The 19,655-nt window shown below is 34.4% G+C and overlaps 2 protein-coding genes across 2 annotated transcripts in view; one reads left to right on the forward strand and one right to left on the reverse strand.

Moving 5' to 3' along the window:
- The window catches only part of elm (calcineurin like EF-hand protein 1 elm), an 8,403-nt gene extending 1,914 nt beyond the window's left edge, over positions 1-6,489 (forward strand). Inside the window, exons 2-4 of the mRNA XM_014417492.3 lie at positions 1,502-1,765; positions 1,852-1,945; positions 6,064-6,489. Coding sequence (XP_014272978.1) covers positions 1,502-1,765; positions 1,852-1,945; positions 6,064-6,208 — 503 coding nt within the window. The 3' untranslated portion in view covers positions 6,209-6,489. The remainder of the gene's footprint in view (positions 1-1,501; positions 1,766-1,851; positions 1,946-6,063) is intronic.
- A 3,116-nt stretch (positions 6,490-9,605) lies between these two features.
- LOC106678754 (protein KRTCAP2 homolog) overlaps positions 9,606-19,655 on the reverse strand; it is a 40,921-nt gene continuing 30,871 nt past the window's right edge. Inside the window, exon 5 of the mRNA XM_014417493.3 lies at positions 9,606-9,795. Coding sequence (XP_014272979.1) covers positions 9,687-9,795 — 109 coding nt within the window. The 3' untranslated portion in view covers positions 9,606-9,686. The remainder of the gene's footprint in view (positions 9,796-19,655) is intronic.

Consider the following 19,655-nt stretch of genomic DNA (forward strand, 5'->3'; position numbering starts at 1 on the left):
GTCAACTATCTACACCTCTTTATTCTGTAAATAGTTTTATTTTACTATTTTGATACCTTTATTGACCGTCACCCGGACTTTCTTCCTCCAATAGAATTACTTTTGTTAAAATCTAAACAATTATGTAGTAATTGATTATTATTATATTTTTGTAGCTGTAGAAGCTGAAAAAAATATGTCAATTTTTTTTTAATTCTTTGTCATCAAAAACTATATAAAAAAAATTCTGGAATATCCAAGAAGAATAAATTCAATTTTGTTTTTGAATAATCAATAAATTTTATTTAATTCCACTTCACACTTAATAAATGACTGATGTTTGAAATACAAATGGAATATATAGCAAATTAAAGTATTATTTGAGAAAATTATTGTGATAATAATGTTAAACAGCTCTGAAATGAATAAAATCTCTAGCAATAAGTTGAAACAGGTAAAAAAAGTCAAAATAGATAAATAAGCAGAATAGAAGAATAAGTGTAAATTCACTTGTAGCAGATTTGGTAAATTATTATCTCACCTACAGCACTACTCAAGCCTATTGTCCGAAATTATGGATGGAAACCTCTCGATATATTTTTCTCAAATTCTTTATTCTTGTTTTTTATTTCTTTTTTTTTTATAATAAGTTTCAAGCTAAACAAAACACAAGATCACCTAAAATGTTAAAAACTAACTCTGATTTTCATGTTAACTGTACCAAATTCTCTGTATTGTAATTCTTAAGTCAAATTGGTTGACTTAGCAGTTTCCTACTAAATTTATTTATCAAAATCAAACCTGCTGGTAAAGTTTATTGAATTACCTCGCAATACTTGTCCTTTAAAAGACCAATGTAATTTCTCGCTCTATAAACATGTAGATTATAACTATTTTGTCATATTTATAAAGTCCATTCTTAATTTATTTACTAGTATAATAATTCTTTGATCTATTGATTTAAAATGTTATTTCTTATTAATAAATCATCACAACAGATAGTTTATGTTCCTTTGGCAATTATTAACTTAGCCAAAATAAAATAATTTTTAATGATGAATAATGTTATCTGGAGGTATGGAAAAGATGAAATCAATAAAAAGATCTTTGGCCCGGGTTCTTTAAAAATAGGCCACCGTGCATCCATCGAAAGGTTGAATCATTACACGTTATAATAAAAATTAAACAATCAATTTAACAGATAACAGGTTTCACTGTAGTGTTTTCTTTTATTGTTGAGATTTTACATACATTAAGATGCATTCAACAATTCTATTATAGCAATTTTGAAAAAAAGTATTTGAATATTCTTGATTGAATCCCTTTCTGAAATACTTTTAAAGGAGCAAAGTACAAAAATTCTTTTTTTAATATTTTTCTTTTTACATTTGTAGAGCTGATTGTTTAATCTAAATATTTATTAAGTTATTTCATTTTTTTTTTTTAAATAAATTATCATTGCACAATTGTTGCATGCCGTAAATTTCAGCTAAAAATTGTAATTAGTATATAATTTTTTCAGTTTCTCCAAACCAAATTGAGCGACTTTACAGCAGATTTACAAGTCTTGATAGAGGAGATTGTGGAACACTTAGCAGAGATGATTTCCTCAGAATTCCAGAGCTAGCAATCAATCCTCTGGGGGAGCGGATAGTCCATGCTTTTTTTGATGAAAGTGGCAGTGATCGTGTAAATTTTCGTCAATTCATGCAAGTGCTAGCTTGTTTCAGGCCAATAAAACAAATGACAGATAACCGTTTAAATTCTCGAGAACAAAAATTAAGATGTAAGTAATCAGCAAATTTTTTTTTAATGAATTTAAAGTTTATATAAAACTTCGTATGTTTTAATGTTATATTTTTAATATTTCAGTTGCGTTCAAAATGTATGACATTGATAGTGATGATTTCATTTCACGAGATGAATTGCTTGCTGTGCTACACATGATGGTAGGAGCCAACATTAGGTAACTATTGTTAATTGCATTATTTTCAAGTCAAGTTTGTGTGTATTTACTGGAAGAGTTCAGCATCTGTAATGTAAAGTTTAATAACTAATTTCATGTCATTTTGAATATTTCCAGCTAACCAATGTATGCTTTAAATTCGATTTGCTCTAATGCCTGGGTGACCTCTAATGCCTTTTCTCTTATTAAAGTAAAGATTCTCTCATCTGTATATTACACATCTTTGCTCTACAGAGCCACTCATTAACCAACTTGTCATGAAAGTCAACCATTTTCAGAATTTTTTTTTGTTTTATTCAATGTTCTTTAGCTCTTTGTACTAGAAAATTAATTATTTTTTCCCGACGTTAATATACCAGGATCTCATTGAAACTTTTTATGCACCATGCCATACTCAGTTAACAGGCTGATTGTCTATGTAAATTCAAAAATATTGTGTGAGTTAATCCATTCACATTGCTTGGTATCCATAATGCAGTTTCAGAAAGAATGGAAATACTGTATAGTACCCAAAGTATCACATCTAAATAGTATGTGATGGGTAGTTTGTAGAGCCTGTAAATCAGTGATTCAGTAAAACTGATTTTAAAGAGGCCTATTCAGTCACAGTGGCCTTTTGTGAATTCCTTTGTGGAGTTCTGTCCAGTTTTAGAAGCATTGTACTTCTCTTTATAGAGGGTCCTTCTAGGAACAGTTTAGGATGTCTCTATTTCTGATACTATTAGCTTTCATTATGAAACAGGACCCAGGTAGGCAGTATGGGTTACTTCTTTGACATAATTCACCATATCACCACTGATCATCTGCAAAGTCTGAAACTAGCTTCTTCCGGCATTGTGAACTGGAAAGCCCCATCATACATGATGTTTAACCGAAGTGAACCTAAGACGGATTCCTGTAGGACGCCACCAGTGACCTATTTCCTTGGTCTTATGTCTATTTGGTTTTGATCTAGCAGATCCCTATCCCTAAAGTAGTCCATGTTAACTCTCATGAGATAGGCAGGCATAGCCTACATTCTGTGGGGCATACAGTATGCAGATCTATCTTACTATGTTAAAAAGATTTTTGACGTATAGAGTGATGATCGGTGCATAAAATATTGGACCTCTCTCCCTCCTCACTCCTGCAATTGCTTTATTGGCAGTCTCAATCACTAGTCCAATAGCATTTACCTTAGATCATTCTTTCCAAAATCCATATTGAGCTCTTAGTAGATCATTTGCTCCTTATATGAATTCTTGTAGCCTAAGGCAAAGGGCTTTCTCAAATACCTTACCTATCGCATTCAACAAAAAAATTGAATGATAAGTTGATGGTTCCTCCAAACTTCATTTACTCTTTGAATTAAGTACAAGACATAGTGTCTTCCAAGGTTTTAGGAATGAGCCTTCATGAATGCAGGAAAACATAGTAGCTGAAGATATACACATGTCATTAATCTTAAACCTTTTTTTTTTAACTTATGACCTGCACCATTGCGGCATATAAGGCCAATTATGTGCCATCATCATTATAATAAGCTAGATAGAGCTCAAGATTAATAGAATCTATAAATTTAATTATATTTAAAGGGTTGATCAATTTGCACTGTTTAAGGTCCATAATGCAGACCATATCAAACAGTGTAGTAAGCAAATCTTAGCCCTTACAGAGCTGAACTGCAATACTATATTCATTTCCTTGATAGCTTGAGCTTCACAAGTCCATATAGCAACTTTACCATTGATGTCACATACTTATGAGGTACATTCTAACTTCTTGTACTATTCTCATAGAATAGCCATTGTGCTGTCCCTAGACAGCTAGACAAAGGAGATCTTGAGCAGCTTCACAGTGATTTAAATTCAGCTGGAGTAACATCAATTACAATGATGTTGAACGTGCTTCATGGTTTTTAGTACCAAATGGAAAGCTGGACACTTATTACTCTCACTGGGATGTTGAACATCATTCTTCCCTGTTCATTTTGGCTTTTGGTCTTAATCAGCAGCTTTGTGACCCGTTTGACCAAAGCTTCAGTGTAAGGAGGTTCTGTCCTCTTTCACACAATTACAAGCTATATGCCCATACTCCCATCACTGGAAACATTTTTGAATATGAATCTTTTGTTTTTACGGCTAAGGACCAGCCCTACTTCTTCCTTAACTTGAGCCAGAACCTTTTTAGCCTTAAGAATTCATAGTGCAATGGATTCTGTGTGAGTGCCTCCATACACCTGATGGATGGATCATACAGCTCTAATGGCTACTGCCTCATCATTCAGTCAAACCTTTCAGGGTTTATACAACCTCCTCTTTTGTGGTGAGAGTGTCAAAGTCTTTAAGTTTAAAAAGGGAATTCTCTTTTTAAAACATTTCCTCAATTGAAGATTTCATAGTAGTTAGTGATTGACATTTATGTGTGTGTGTGCTAGCAAGCATATCTGTGTGTGTATTTATATGAAAAGCCTACCTCAAAAACTAAAATTACTTATTTGTGGATGTTACTACAACTTTTTTGCCAAAATAGACCTATTTGGAGTGTCACTTTATATCAGTAATATTCAACTCATAGTAGTCTGTGGTCCACTAAGCCAGACATATAAGACCATTTATGGCCCACAAATCCAAAGTTTGAAACATCCGTGGCCCACGCCCACTTCTTACTTGGGACAAAAAATATTTGAGATAACTTAGAAGAGTAATCTAAGCCACATTAATATTTTATTCACCAGTTAAAACCTTTCAGCTAACTCTATAACATTAGTAAGGTAACAATAAAACATATTTAACAATTATTCCTCATAAAATATATGCTGCCAAACCCTTACCACACCCACTCCCAGGGTTCTTTGGGACCACTGCTTTATATCATTAATTATACACTTTTTACAATGTTATCAAAAATAGGTCTAACGACTTTGAATTAACTCCTCATATTAACATACAATTATGTGATATTTAATATCAGCTAGATCTTATTCTCATTGGAATAGTTCCCAAGAATTTTCTTAGATAAAAAAGTTTTAGGTTTTAAACAGTGTTTCCTAACCCCAAGAAACAAAAATTTGAACTATTAGGGGACCAATCCCTTCCCCTGATTTGGGTTTCCCTCAGAAAAGGTTTGAAAATTAAGATACCTAAAAGTGCATTCTGTGGCAATGTCCTTTTTCACAGTACCTTAATTTATGACTGCTATCATTAGATTAGGTTTCAGTTACTCCCTAACAGTTCTTTCCTTAACTACTACAAAAATGAATTTCCCTGTTTTTTAAAGTTTGTTGGAAAAAATACATTTTATTGTAAATGTGTTGATTCTAGTGAATATAATGTGAAGTATTGATCTTGTTTTTGAATCATAATGTTGAGTTAAACTTAAATCAATCTGTTATTTTTTTTATGTTACTTTATTTTTTATGGCCTTACTTTCCAGTTAAGTTAACAGATTTTTAACGAACAATACCTAATTAATTGAGGGTAAATTATGGATTATTATTCACCTTCGCAATTTGTTGCTGGTTAAGGTTTACTACCTAGAATTTTTAATTGAGTTAAAAAATAATAATCTTTAGTTAAGGTGCCTATTTTATTTTTATTATTGCATTTTGACTGGCAAGATGAAGATTTTCCTGTTCACATAAATGTGATTCTTTAACACTAATATTCTTGTGATACTTATGAAAATTTCATATTTTATAATTATGAGAGATAGTTGACCGTGGATGATGAATGAGGAGCAGATTATGTTATGAAGATTATGATTATGTTATTTTACCCACTTTTTCAATTACCTATGTATACATTTTATTTCCCGCTTCTCTCATCACTTCATTTTATTAATTCTATTTTGTAAAATTATTCTGTTTATACTTCCTTTTTATTTTTCTATACTTACTGTGGTTGTTATCTTGTTCTGTTTTTAGCCCTGAAGAAGGCTAGAAACTCTAGCCGAAACGTTGGCACATTAAAATAAGTTAATCGAACTTATTTGTGTTTTTCATTGACCGCACCCCCAACCATCTTCTCCTCATTCATATTTTATACTTTAAAGTATGAAGAGTTCATAGAAATTCTGAAAATACTAATCTGTTTATTATTAATTAGTATCCTTATTCACTTTGTATGTGTTTTTCTTAGTGAAGAACAGCTAACTTCAATCGCCGAACGTACAATTCTTGAGGCTGATCAAAATGGTGACCAAATGATCTCCTTTGAAGAATTTTGTAAAGCACTGGAGAGAACAGATGTTGAACAGAAAATGTCAATTAGATTCTTGAATTAATTGAATTATTTTGTATGATATTTTATACTCCTGGTAACTTACAAAATTGTACTGATCTCCATAAAACAAAATTTACTTCAAAATTTCATTAATTTATTCATGTTTAAAAATATATATTTAATATTGTGCTCATGGCATTGTATCTTAGTGTAGTAAGATCTATGGTACAGTAATTGTTATAAATTTCTCAATTGTTATAAATTCAACAATTAGTACCCTATAATTTATTTGTTATTAGATTTGAGTTCATTTGATACCAAATAAAGAATTGTTATAATCTATTTTTTTAATTCTTTTCTTAAAATATGTGTCAATATAAAAAAATTTGCGATTTTTAATTTTCCTACTCTCTTAATAGTTATTTAAAAACTGGGTTATATGATTTATTTTCTAAATAATTTTATTTTCAGCTTTTCAAAGACAGATTATATTTACATTAACTTTTGGTGTCATTTAGTTGTTGATACATTTTATTTGATTGTGTGTTAATTTAGGGTTAGAAAGTTTTATAGTTTTTAAATAATTAATCATGTTGCAAAATATAGCATGATTTTAATTTAATATAATTCTGTCACTTAAAAACATGTTTTATTGATGAGAAATATCCAGCCTGTGGGCTGAATTCAGTTGGTAATGTTTTTAAATATAAATATAAGATATTAGTGCTGTGATGTTTTGACTTTTAAAAATGTTAATATGTTTTATTTTTAGAAATGAGATTTAGTTTAGTAAGTTTTCAATGAACTTCTTTTTTATGGTATTTCCTAGCCTGCCAAGAAATACAATTGAAAAAATCTTACTTGTCACTGCAATGAAATGTTCAGTCAACTATAAAAATATACGACATACTTTATTTGTTCACAATTTTCGTTTGATGGAGTTTTCATCGCATCATAACATAGGTGAAGATGATTAAAGTATGTTGGATGGATACAACACATAACATTTACACACTTTAATTTCAAGTGGTTTTAGAACCTAAACCTATCTGTTGATATATTATTATAATAATATTACTTTATTAATAAAATAACCTGTTATAAAATTATTTTTTCTTCTAAGCCTCTTTAACTTTTACAGATAAGATAATATTAAATACTTAAAACAAATGTTGACAATCATTTAAAAAAAAAAAAATATATATATATCATGTTCCCCTTCAATCTATGCTATTAAACATTTCTGTGAAGGAGTGAAGGAAAAAGGTCTGGCCCAACAGCTTTATTTCTTTTTACTCACTAAAATAAATTATGAGCCATATCTTTTAATGGAATATTTATTAAATAAATCTTTCGGAATAAAAAATATAAGTAATAAAATTAGAGCTCTGAGTGAAAAAAAAAGTCAATATTCTTTTCAAGATTAATGGAAATTATAGTTTCTCTACTTAATACTAAATAATTTATTTTGGCTAGTAAATAAATGAAAAAAAAAGTTCGTAGTGAAGTATTTAATTATACAATTTAAATTATAATAGACAAACAAATCAATAAGAGTTAGCAATTGGAATGTTAAATTGTCATGGAACATCCCTATTGGCTAATTGTGATAAATTATTCTACATTTCATTTAATTGCTTCTCACCGTATGCTTCAAGGGAAGTTCATAAGCACCAAAGTGGCTTTTGGAGAGGCAAATGTAGTGGACCAAATTTCCAAGTAAACAAGGTAAGGGAATGCTCTAGCAAGTTTTTAATCAGGATCTTAAAAAGGTGTCCAGGAATTCAGGAATGCACATCAGAGAGTATTCATGACTCATATAGGTGCAAGGATTTGCCAATGACTTGGACATTATTCTGCAGTCTTTCCAGTTTTTGGAGGATGTTATTCTTGCTTTGGAGTGGTAGCTAGGGAACAATCATCACAAAAGAAAAATTAAATATCTATTTATGGGAAGATGTAGTGGACAATCACAAACTCGAAGAATCATGGATTCCTACATCTATGAAAATGTTTCTGATCCATCTACTTCAGATTGGAAGTTAACTGAGATAATGAAGTGTCACTACAGATAAAGTATCAAATACCAGCTGCCAATTAATGATATTTTGAACCAATAAATGAGAAGTTGTAAAAATTAATAAAATACTTAAGGATAAGGAATAAGTAAATTAAATATATGAAACTGGTAACAGGTTGGATGTCATACACATCCATGCTATACTGGGTGGACAGAGTAGGAGCTGATTTTCAAAATCTAAACTGACAGTAACTGTAGGGGAACAGCAAAATACCTAGCTGAATAGTGAAAACTCAATGAGCTTTGGCCTTTAAAAACACAGAAGTGAAATTAATTAAAACATTGCTTCATTTTAATAATAAATGAATTCAAATTTAATAATATAGATGAAACTGAACAAAACTATACAGTTGGAGTAAAAACACCACTAACAAATATTATTCACTGAAACAGACAGATTACTGCCTCATATGGAAGGAATACTTGGCCCACATCAATCCAATTATAGGAAGAGAAAGTATACATCAGACCTTGGGTTTTTCTAATGACAGTCCAAGAACTTGAACACAATGTTAACACCCACTAATTCTTTACAAACCTGAAGAGGACACAATTGACATCAGACAAACAGAAAACCCAGAAGATCAGCCAATTAATGATAGAATGATCTATAGTATAGATAGAGTGATCTGTGATACTCAATCTGAATAAAAAAATAACTGAAGTAAAATCCAGAATACTTTCTGGCACTATTTTAAACAATTGGGTTATAGGTTATTATCTTTATTTATGAAGCTTAAATTCATTGCACTAGTCTGCCATATTAGAATGTTGATGATATCATAGGGATTTCATTATATGAATGTTCAGCAGGTGGTGTTTTTTGTAATTATTCAATTCTTGATGGTAGTTTTCTCTAAATATTAATATTCGTTAAGTCACAATTCTTTCTCATAAAATTATAATGAATATTGGGCAATGCTGAAGATCTGAGAACTACTAGCAGTTAATTAGGTACTGTTTCAAATGCTTTATGGCATCAGAAAGAGCATCGAAAACCAACTAAAATACAAATATATGATAACAGAACAAGTAGTAGGAAGGGGAGGTCTGTATTGGCCTACTTTTAAAAACGAGGATGAATCTAATCATATTGGAAGTATGGCTAAACCACCAATGCGTTAGCCATTTTTATCAGAAAAATTACATCTAATGGAATCAGCTAATATCACAGGTTCCAAAAGCTAAACAGAGCAATTCCCTATCTTCCTATTCTTAACATATGAATCAGAGCTACTTAAATTGATTTGTCATTAGATTCTAATTGACTCTATCAAGAATTGACTGCAATAAGAGATTGTCAGCATTCATAGTATCATGGTACAATTAATATATAATGAGGATAATAGTCATTTTAAAAAATTAACAATAACAAAAATAGTAAAAAAATAATTACAATTCTTTACTCTTATAAGTAAAGTAAATTTATTAATTTAGCAAAATAATTTAATGTAAAATTTTATTTCTTCTTTTTTGTTGTAACAGCAGATGAAGAAGGAGCCTGCACAGGTGTGATGGATTTTACAAGTTTATTCATGTAGTATAGCCCAACTAATGAAAAAATAAAACTGAAAAAAAAAAACCAAACAAGATTATTATTAACATAAAAACAATAGAATTCACTTCAGAGCAATTATACTGTTTTTGAGGATCAAACTGAACTACCTTCAAGATCTTATATTTTCAAAATAATTCATGCTATCATTTTTTTTCCCATAGACATTACCTTATAACCATACTTTTTTCCCAGAAAAAACAAACAAATGTTTTCAGAGGAATAACTTAGTAGGCTTTGTTTTAAGAAGTATCTTTTCATGTTCTTTTTCTTTTGTATAACAAGCATGCTTGTTTTGTTGTATTCCAAATACATTCATCTGAAATCGCAGCAAAAATTTTAAATAATTTTTCACTTTCATAAACAATGACAGAATCTAAAATTCTTTGTAAATTATTTTTTTATATTACAAATTGATCATTTTTTGTTTGTTGATTACTATAAATATCAATATGTTTTGATTCTAAATAAAATCATTTAAAACAAATAAAAGAAAGAGTAAGTATCCACTTTTAATTGGGTTATTATTGGGTAAGTATCCAAGGGTTAATTGTCTCAGAGGAAAAAAAAATTGAAAGATAAAAAATTAAGTTTTTAGAGGAGAAACAGGGGGAAGAGCCTTATTTATGCAGAACGTTCTTTTCATATCTTTAGTATAAATAAAATCAGTAAATAAACCAATGGACCTTTCATTTAAAAAAAATATTTCAGAATTTCTCAAAATTATTAAAGGACTGGACTAATAAAGTACATTATTTTGCAAGCAAACCATTACAGTAAATAACAAACCCATGTCATGTTAAAGAAAATTATATTGAAATCACTACCAGTGGTTAGAAGATCACTTATCTTATAATACTCACCAGTGGTATTAGAACTAGTCTTGATACTTTAAGAATTTCTACAGTTTCATATTTTTTTTTATATAAATTTTTTTGTTCCTAAAGGGTTACAGCACCCTCAATATATATTTAGCTCAAAACTTAGCTTAGATAAAATGTAAGAGTACTCAAAATATTTTCAAAGCACAACCCAAATAACATCATAAATAGACAGTATCACAATAATTAATTCATAAAAATAAATTAGAGCAGTATCATGAATAAAACTGAGTAGTTACTTAACACTATACATAACAGAATGGTCAAATTACTGCTGAATTTAAATTAACTCGGAGAAATGCTGATCTGTGAATAGATACTTTCCACTTTCCTTGTTTATTTGTTTAGTGGCGTGAAACAATTTTTTTTTTGCTTACATTTATTTAATTATTATAACTTATTTTTTTCTGTTAATAATGTATTGTAATATGCTCTTTTTGAGTAAATAATATATTTTGATGTATAAAGGGTTTTTAATATGTTTTATTTTATGTATCATTTTAAGATTGTTAATTTGTTTTGTTTATCCAAAAAGCAAGCTAACCAAATTTCATTGTTGATAATAACTTCGTGATACAAAAAACCAAGATGGCGGTATGTTGAATCAAGGCCATGTTGAGCAGATTCAAATATCATAAAAAACTATTTTAACTCTTCCCATCATAATTGAAAATACAGTAAATTAAAGGAAAAATAGAAATCAAGGAATAGTGCAAATGAATAATATTCAGAAAATAAATCATTTGGAAAAATCCCTAACTGTTGGGGGACAATCGATGTTTACATGTAACCTCAAGGCAGGTTTTGGTTTTTGGAGGGATCAGCAGTCGTTGTGTGGAGAGAGAAGAGAAAGGATGTCTTGAGGATGAGGAGGTCCTCATCAATTTCTGTCCAGCAAGAAGAGGAAGCCATTTTGGACGCCAGAACAATAGAAAAAAGAAGACACCAAGGGATCACCAAGGAAGGTGAGCTTGGTTAGTTTTGCTATACATAAAAATAGATTCATGTATAAAGAGTTATTAAGTTGATTAATTGTAATTATTGTAAATGCCTGTTTCTGATTGGCTAGCAACAATACGCCCTGAGATTAAGAGTCTTTTTATATTATTAAATTTGAATAAATTTTATTATCCATTTAGTAGTAAAGTTCTTAATTTGAACCCAAAGTTATCTTTTATATTTGAAAGAGGTTAAAAAACGATATAAATTCTTTTTCTTTTATTATAAGTAATTTTTAAAAATTATTTCAATATATCAGTATATATAACTTAAGTATCGGCGAGTGCAAAATGTTAAAAAAGAGAAAAGGGATTAAGATATGACATGCTTAAACTTTGTAACAGACTGCCTTTATTGGGTTCAGCACTTCTATATATATACACTCAATCAGCTGATCTACTCAGTCAGCTGACTGTAACTCCCTTCCGCCAGTTTACGAACAATCCTTGTAAACTTATACTGTACAATATAACATAAATAGAAAAAATATGGAAAACTATTTACAAAAAAATCCCTATACCAATACCACAGTACAAAAATTCACAAGCAGACCAAAAGTAAACGCTATATACATAAATTAAACTTGGAAATAAAGAAAAAGATTCCTGGTACAATAAAATGAATAACATAAAATAAAAAAAAAATTACAAAAGTCACAAATAAACTAAAACAAAACATTAAAAAATTGAATAAACAACTACATTTCAAGTGGAGGTGATATGAGAACACTCCAGTCTCTATATGATTATTGGAAGTTTTAACTGTTCAATATGGACAGTTCTCCTCTTTTTAGGTTCTCGGATACTCTCTATAGTAACTATATTATTTTCCCTAAAGATTATCACCCTGAATAGGCCCTCATATCGCTGTATCTCCTTACCCCTCTTAGAACCCAACTTTCATTATACAATCGTGCCAATTTTGATCTTTCCCATCCTGTCTGTGACCTTTAGATTTTCCCCCGCCACACTCCTGGTTTTTTCCTTTTTGATTCTCCCCTGAGCTTTCTCCCATAACTATAAACCTCACAGCTTCCTACAATCTCCTATATTGTCTTCCTCATCCCCCATCAAAAGTATCTTCTCTTTAAGGCCTGCATAGTCTCAGGGATTCCACAGTGATTTGTCTTACCTTGATGAGTACCTAGGGTGACTTCTCGTTGTTGTTAGTCTCCAAAAGGGTTTCCCACCACCAGTTTGCAACGGACGAATGTTCTGTCCATTCCTATGCATTCTCCACGCCATAGCCGCTTGATCTTCTCCCAAACGGTTTCATTCCCCACGTACAGGTGATGCTTTCCTCCAGGTTTTAAAGCATTATTCAACGTTCTACATATCTGGTTGTTCTTCACTCTTGGCTGTAACCAGATCATAGTTATTTTACTTCTCCCGCACTTACTATATTTAATTTTGGTCAATCCAGTGGTTTTTGTCTTCCAAATAATTTGTCTCTTCTTATCGTTAATTATTTCCTCTACGGCTCCTGGTCTTTCTTCTGTTGAACTCTCGTTATTCGACGGTTCTTCCCCGTCACCTTCTGCTTCATCCTGTTCTCTTCTCTAGGCGTCTATTCCTGCAGAAAGTGTCTCATCAAACCGGACGTTTCCCCAGCCTCCTCTTTTACTGCATTTACTATTATTGCTCATGACAACAGAATCGTAGAAGCTATTTTCTTTTCCTGGTTTATATACGATTTCCATCCATATTATACTGTCCGAGAAGCTCCTTCCAATGCGTAATCCTGGCCGAAGACTTTCAAATTTCCCACCCATTAAAGGGGCCTGTGGTCAATGTGTACTCTAAACCTTCTTCCAAATACATATGGCCTAAAGTGGTCAACAGCCCACACTATTCCCAAGAGCTCTTGTTCCAGTGTGTCTGTATCTGGTCTCCGTCAGGCGTACGTCACAGGGCGATCTTCCCCTTTATCCTCCTGCAACAACACAGCCCCCAGCGCATACTCACTCGCATCTGTTGTAATAGTGAATTGGTGATTAAAGTCTAGAAACGCAAGCACCGGCTCCTGCTACAGCTTTTCCATACACTGCCTGATGTCTTCCATTATTGGAGTGATCATCACTTTTTGGCCTTTCTTCAGTAGGTTGTTAAGTGGGATGAGGTACTCTGCCATTTCTGGCACAAATCTCATGTAATATTTTAAAGTTCCCAACAACCTCCGAACTCCCTTCACATCTCTAGGCAAGGCTATCTTCCATATAGCCATGGCTTTATCAGCATCGTGTTTCACTCCCTCGCTGGAAATCATGTGGCCCAAAAATCTAATTTGTTCCTGCCCCAATAATGATTTGTCTCTTGACAGTGAGCCCAAATTGTCTGATTATTATTAATTCCCTAAAATGAACAGAATTAAAAAATTAAAGAAAGGAAACTTTACAATAGTACCCTCTAGAAGGGAGGTGAGTACAATCCAGTCCATCATGATCATGGTTGGTCATCCCCTGGTGTTACGCGAGGGTCACATCCTTTTAGCACTCTGCATCACGGAGAGTCTCTGCCGTCATCGTACAGCATATTAACAACCAGTCGACCCCAATCTGTTCCATCTACCAAAGACGCCATATTTTATCCCACAGCACTGTGTTCCCTACGTATAGATGATGGGTTTGTCCAGCCTTCGATGCACCTTTTAGTTCTCTGCAGATGCGGTTCTCTTTAAGACTAGGCTGGAACCATATAGTCACGATATTGCTGCTGCACTATTTTCCATGCTCCATCTTCAGTAGCCCTGAGGTTCTGGTTTTCCATATGATTTGGTGACGTTTATCATCAACGATCTCATCAATTGCTTCCATCTCTATTGGTTTTTCCACAGTTGAGCCTTCCTTTCCGGATGTTTCTTCTCTGTTTTCCGATTCTTCTGTGGCTGGTTGTTGTTCTTATTCCAGGGTCTACTCTCTCAAGAACTGTCTAACATGTCCTGATTATCTTCCATCACATTGACTATTATTGCCCTTGAGAACCAGTCTGCAACTAAATTGTCTTCACCAGGCTTGTATGTGATGTCAATATTATATTGACTGGGGATCTCCTTCCATCTAGTGATACACGAGGATAACTCTTTCAACTTTCCAACCCACTGTCTATGATCAGTGTGGACCCTTAAATGCCTTCCAAACACATAGGGCTGAAAATGTTCCACTGCCCGCACGATTCCTAGAAGTTCCCGTTCTAAGGAGCTATATTATCTGGCTTCCACTTCTGTCTGGCATAGGCAACAGGAGACTTTCTCCCTTCAGTTTCCTGTGCCAACACCACTCCTATAGCATACTCACTTGAATCCGTTGTGAGCGTAAACAGTTTTTCAAAATCGGGTTTTTCAGAACCGGTCCCAATTGTAGCTGCTCAATGCATTTCCAGATGTTATGTGCTATGTCTGATGTCACAGTTATCCCCCTGTGCTCCCTTTCTTTAACAAATCATTAAGGGGCACAAGGTACCCGGTACAAACCTTCGATAGTAATTTAATGTTCCTAGTAATTGCCGAATCCCTTTCACGTCTGTTGGTACCACCATCCTTTATAGGGCCAACACCTTCTGGATGTATAGCCTCACACCTTCCCTGGAGATGGTATGTCCCAAAAATTGATCTGCTCTTGCTAGTGCTGACTTTTATCAGGAAAGCTTGAGGCCAAACTCCCTCATTCTCTGGAACAGGCTCTTCAAGTGTTCCACATGATCGCTCTATGATTTACTGAACCTAGTAGGTTGTCTATATACACCTGACAAACTGCTTCATCCAATCCCCGCAAGAATTCGTCCATAAGTCTCTGAAATATTACAGGTGCATTTTTTCAGATCCAATGGCATTCTGGTGAATTTGTAATAGCCTCTTTCAAAGGTAAATACAGTTTTGTACTGATCCCTGGGGTACATTTCAATTTTGTGGTATCCCGTCTTTATGTCCAATGTACTAAAAATCTTTGCACCACCTAAACTATCTAGAATATCTTCAAATCTTGGGATAGGGTATTTTTCATTGACCATATTCTCATTGAGTTTACGATAATCAATAACTACCAAGTACTTCTCACCATTTTCGCCCTGAGCACTTTTCTTGCATACTGCTCACAATGGACTGTTATAAGTGGAAGTGCTGTCCAAAATTATCCCATGTTTTCATAAACTTTCTATTTCCTCCCTAACGTGTTTTTGAAATGCCTGGGGATATCATCTCTTCTTTACATACATCACCCTATCCTGCTTCAACGTGATTCCGGTTGTTCCCAGTACTTCCCTTAAAAAAAAAATATCGTAATACTTTTTCAGTATTGCCTCTTCCCAACTTTCCCTCTGTTTAATCATACCCACTCTTCTCTCTTTACCACCATCCTCTTCCCTCCAATTCTAGTGTCCCAATGACCCCCACTATTTTTAATCTTCGCTCCACCTTTCCAAAAAGATCATAGGTGTCCCTATATTATCAGGTAGTCTCGGGGCATTTTTCTCATTAAATGGACTGTAAACTTCTCTCCCTTAGCCCCCCAGTTACCCAATTCCATTTCAGTTTCCCCCTCAATTCTGCAGGGCCCACCCAGAGTGACCAACTAATAGTTACATACTCTGACCTGTAGTTCCCTCTCTCCACCACTCAATCTCTCAAGGGCCTCTCAAAAGATGATCATATTTGAGCTCCCAGTGTCCACCAGACAGACAGCTACTCCTCCCTTCACTCAATAGGCAAACTGCCGTGCCATAAATTTTAGGATTGTTGCTAAAAATACATCCGGCTGCGCTCTTCTTCCGCATTCAACATTTCTCTGTTATCCTGTTGACTTTCTGCTCGACTCCCTTGGCTTCTTCGTTTCCTAGAGCAATTGAAATATATCCTCTTCTGTAGACCACCAGCCCCCTCCAAATGCTTTTTTTTTAAATTGCACTTTCACAATATATCAGTGTCTTTTCAACTCCTTGAATCAGATTCAAGATATTTCTATATACTCGACAGACCACCACTGCTTGTAATGTATTTGCATCCTCGTTGTACAGTAGATTCTCTAACATTTGTGCTTCTATTAGCCCCATTAGGCGATTACCCCCCTTTTGTCTAATGATTTAATTTTCCAGTCTTTCCAGTAAATTTTTCTAGGTCCAACACTGCCTTCCTCAGGTCCTGGGCAGTTGATGTATGGAGCTTAATCTATTCTACAGTTGTGGTATGAGCTTGCGCTAAAGAGACTTCCAGTAGTGGCTAGATCTCTGCCAGAGGTGGGTTGACTGCAGCTAGAGGTGAGTTGTTTTAGTTTAGACCCTCCAGGTTCAGAACTGCTGCTCTCACGATTCCATCACTGGCCATATTTGAAAAAAATATGAGAAAAAAAAAGAAGAGAGAAAGAGATAACAAAAAAAATTAAACAAGATAACAAAAAAAAATTATTTCAGTAGCTGAAGCTCCCTGCTTTTGGAACCAGTTAAACATTTGTGAGTACAAAAACTTAAAAAAGGAAAGGGAGATAGAAATGACGCACTCGGTTTTATCGGTTTGGAACTCAAAGATTGATCTATTTGCGGAGCCTGTCCATCTATATATAAACAGTTCATCAGCTGTTCTACTCAATCACCCTGTCAGTTGATCGAGGAGAAAAGCTGACCAATTGTATATAATATATATAGATGGACAGGCTCTGCAAATTGATCAGTCTTTGAGAGTACATCAAGCGTTTCATTTCACACTCCTCTCTCTCCTATTATTTTTAGTTTCACTTTAGTAAAAGATAACTGGTGCTGACACCGAACTTTAGATACTGGAGTAATTTTCAGTCTAAAAGAAATTTTTTTTTCATTCTTCTCTTTGAATTATGACCAGTAATGGAATAGAGAGAAGAGCAGTTCTGAACCTGGAGAATATGAACGAAAACAACCAAACTCAAGTAGCAGTCAACCAAACTTTAGCAGCAGGCAACCCACCTCCGGAGGAGATTCAGACACTACCAGAAGTCTCTTTAACGCAATTTCATGTCACGACGCTAGAATGGATTAAGGTCCATATGGCAACCACCCAGGACCTAGAAAAATTCAGTGGAGAGACCGGAAAATTAAATCATTTTTTAAAAGGGGGCGATCGCTTAATGGGGCAAATAGAAGCGAAGATGTCAGAGGATCTACTGGACAGCGAGGATGCAAAAGCAGTGAAAGCAGCAGTAGCCTGCTGAATAAAAAGAAGTATCCTAAATCAGATTCAGGCAGATGAAGAGACCCACCCCCTGGAGGGTCATCAAAGAAAGATTAAAGAAGGCATTCAGAGGAGGACGGTGGACCCCAGAGGAGGATATATTCATGATGATCAGAGAAACGAAAACACCGAGACAGTCTAGTGGGCAGTATGCCGTAATCGTATGCAATTTTTATCCATAGTACTAAAGATACAGTTGGAAAAAAACTGGGGAAGGAGGGAATGCCGAGAGACCGCTTGTTTGTGGAATGTGCTCAAGATCATATGGAGATAAGGGATGTCTAACCCTTGGAGAAGGAGAGAGCACAGAGATGGTAGGAGACAGAGAACTAGTAACCAGGAAAATAGAGCGTCCCAAGCAACATCCAGAAACAATGGTCGGCGGGAGGACCACAAGTGTCATGGTTGAGAGAAGGTTGGGGATCTAGTGGCACATTGCCCGTGTACGAGATGCTTTGAATGTTGGACAGTGTCCCTATATGTATCGGCGGAGAGAGCAGAATCAGCCTGAACCCATGGAGATAGACGCACAGAGATTACGGAGGAGAGATTACTGCCAGCTGATCGAGAAGAACAGCTGACAGATTGTTTATAATATCCTCCATTTCCGTTGGTCTGTCATCGTTCGAACTTTTTTCTGCGTACGTTTACTCCCTAATTTGGTTCTCTGGTGAGGCCGATTGCTGTTCTTCTTCTTCTACTAGAGAACTACCTTCCAACTCCAGATGTTTCCCCATGATCATCTACTGTGTTTATCATGATCGCTCGTGAAAGCCAATCTGCTTCAACGTTTTCATTGCCAGGTTTGTATGTTATATCCATGTTCTACTGGAAGTACAACAGTTCCTTCCACCGTGTGACTCTCGCAGATGATTCCTTTAACTTCCCCACCCATTGCAGGGGCCTGTGGTCCGTCTGAACCCTAAATCATCTTTCAAACAAGTAGGGTTGGAAATGCTCCATTGCCCACACAATTCCCAGTAGTTCTCGTTCCAAGTCACTGTATGTGCTTCTGCCTCTGTGAGTCTTTTACTAGCATATGCTACAGGACATTCTCCTACCTCACCCTTCTGTGACAGCACCGCTCCCAGCGGGTACTCACTGGCGTCTGTTGTCAATGTGAATTGCTTCTGGAAGTCGGGAAATGCCAGTACTGGTTCCTTCTGCAGCTGGTTTATACATTTACGAATATTGCTCTCAATGAATGGTGTCATTACTATCCAACTACTTTTTTTAAGCAAATTATTAAGAGGCACCAGGTATTCCACCATATCAGAGACAAACCGACGATAGTAGTTTAATGCCCCCAACAACCTCCTGATTCCTATTATGTGACTTGCCACCACCATCCGATGAAAGGCTGCTACCTTCTGCACATACGGTGTAACCCCCTCCTTGAGATATGATTCATCCCAGAAAATTTATCCGCTTTTGTCCAAGCAATGACTTCTTCCGAGATAGTTTCAGTCCAAAGTCTCGCATCCTCTGGAACACACTGTGTAGGTACTTCACATGGTCCGAAAGGCATCCTCGTAAATTTGTAATGCCCTCTTTCGAAAGTAATAGCAGTTTTGTGTTGGTCCTTTGGGTGCATACAAATCTGGTGATACCCTCTTTTTAAGTCTAAGGTACTAAAGATTTTAACCCCTCCTAGACTGTCAAGGACATCCTCAAACCTCGGTATCAGGTGCTTCACATCGACTGTATTCTCATTGAGCTTATAATAGTCGATGACCACACTATATTTTTCCTCGTTCTCACCTGAAAAACCTTTCTTCCCAATTGCCGATAACGGACTATTATA

Source organism: Halyomorpha halys, unplaced genomic scaffold (genome assembly GCF_000696795.3).
Source record: "Halyomorpha halys isolate HHAL.00 unplaced genomic scaffold, Hhal_1.1 Scaffold158.1, whole genome shotgun sequence".
NCBI classification, from domain to species: Eukaryota; Metazoa; Arthropoda; class Insecta; order Hemiptera; family Pentatomidae; genus Halyomorpha; species Halyomorpha halys.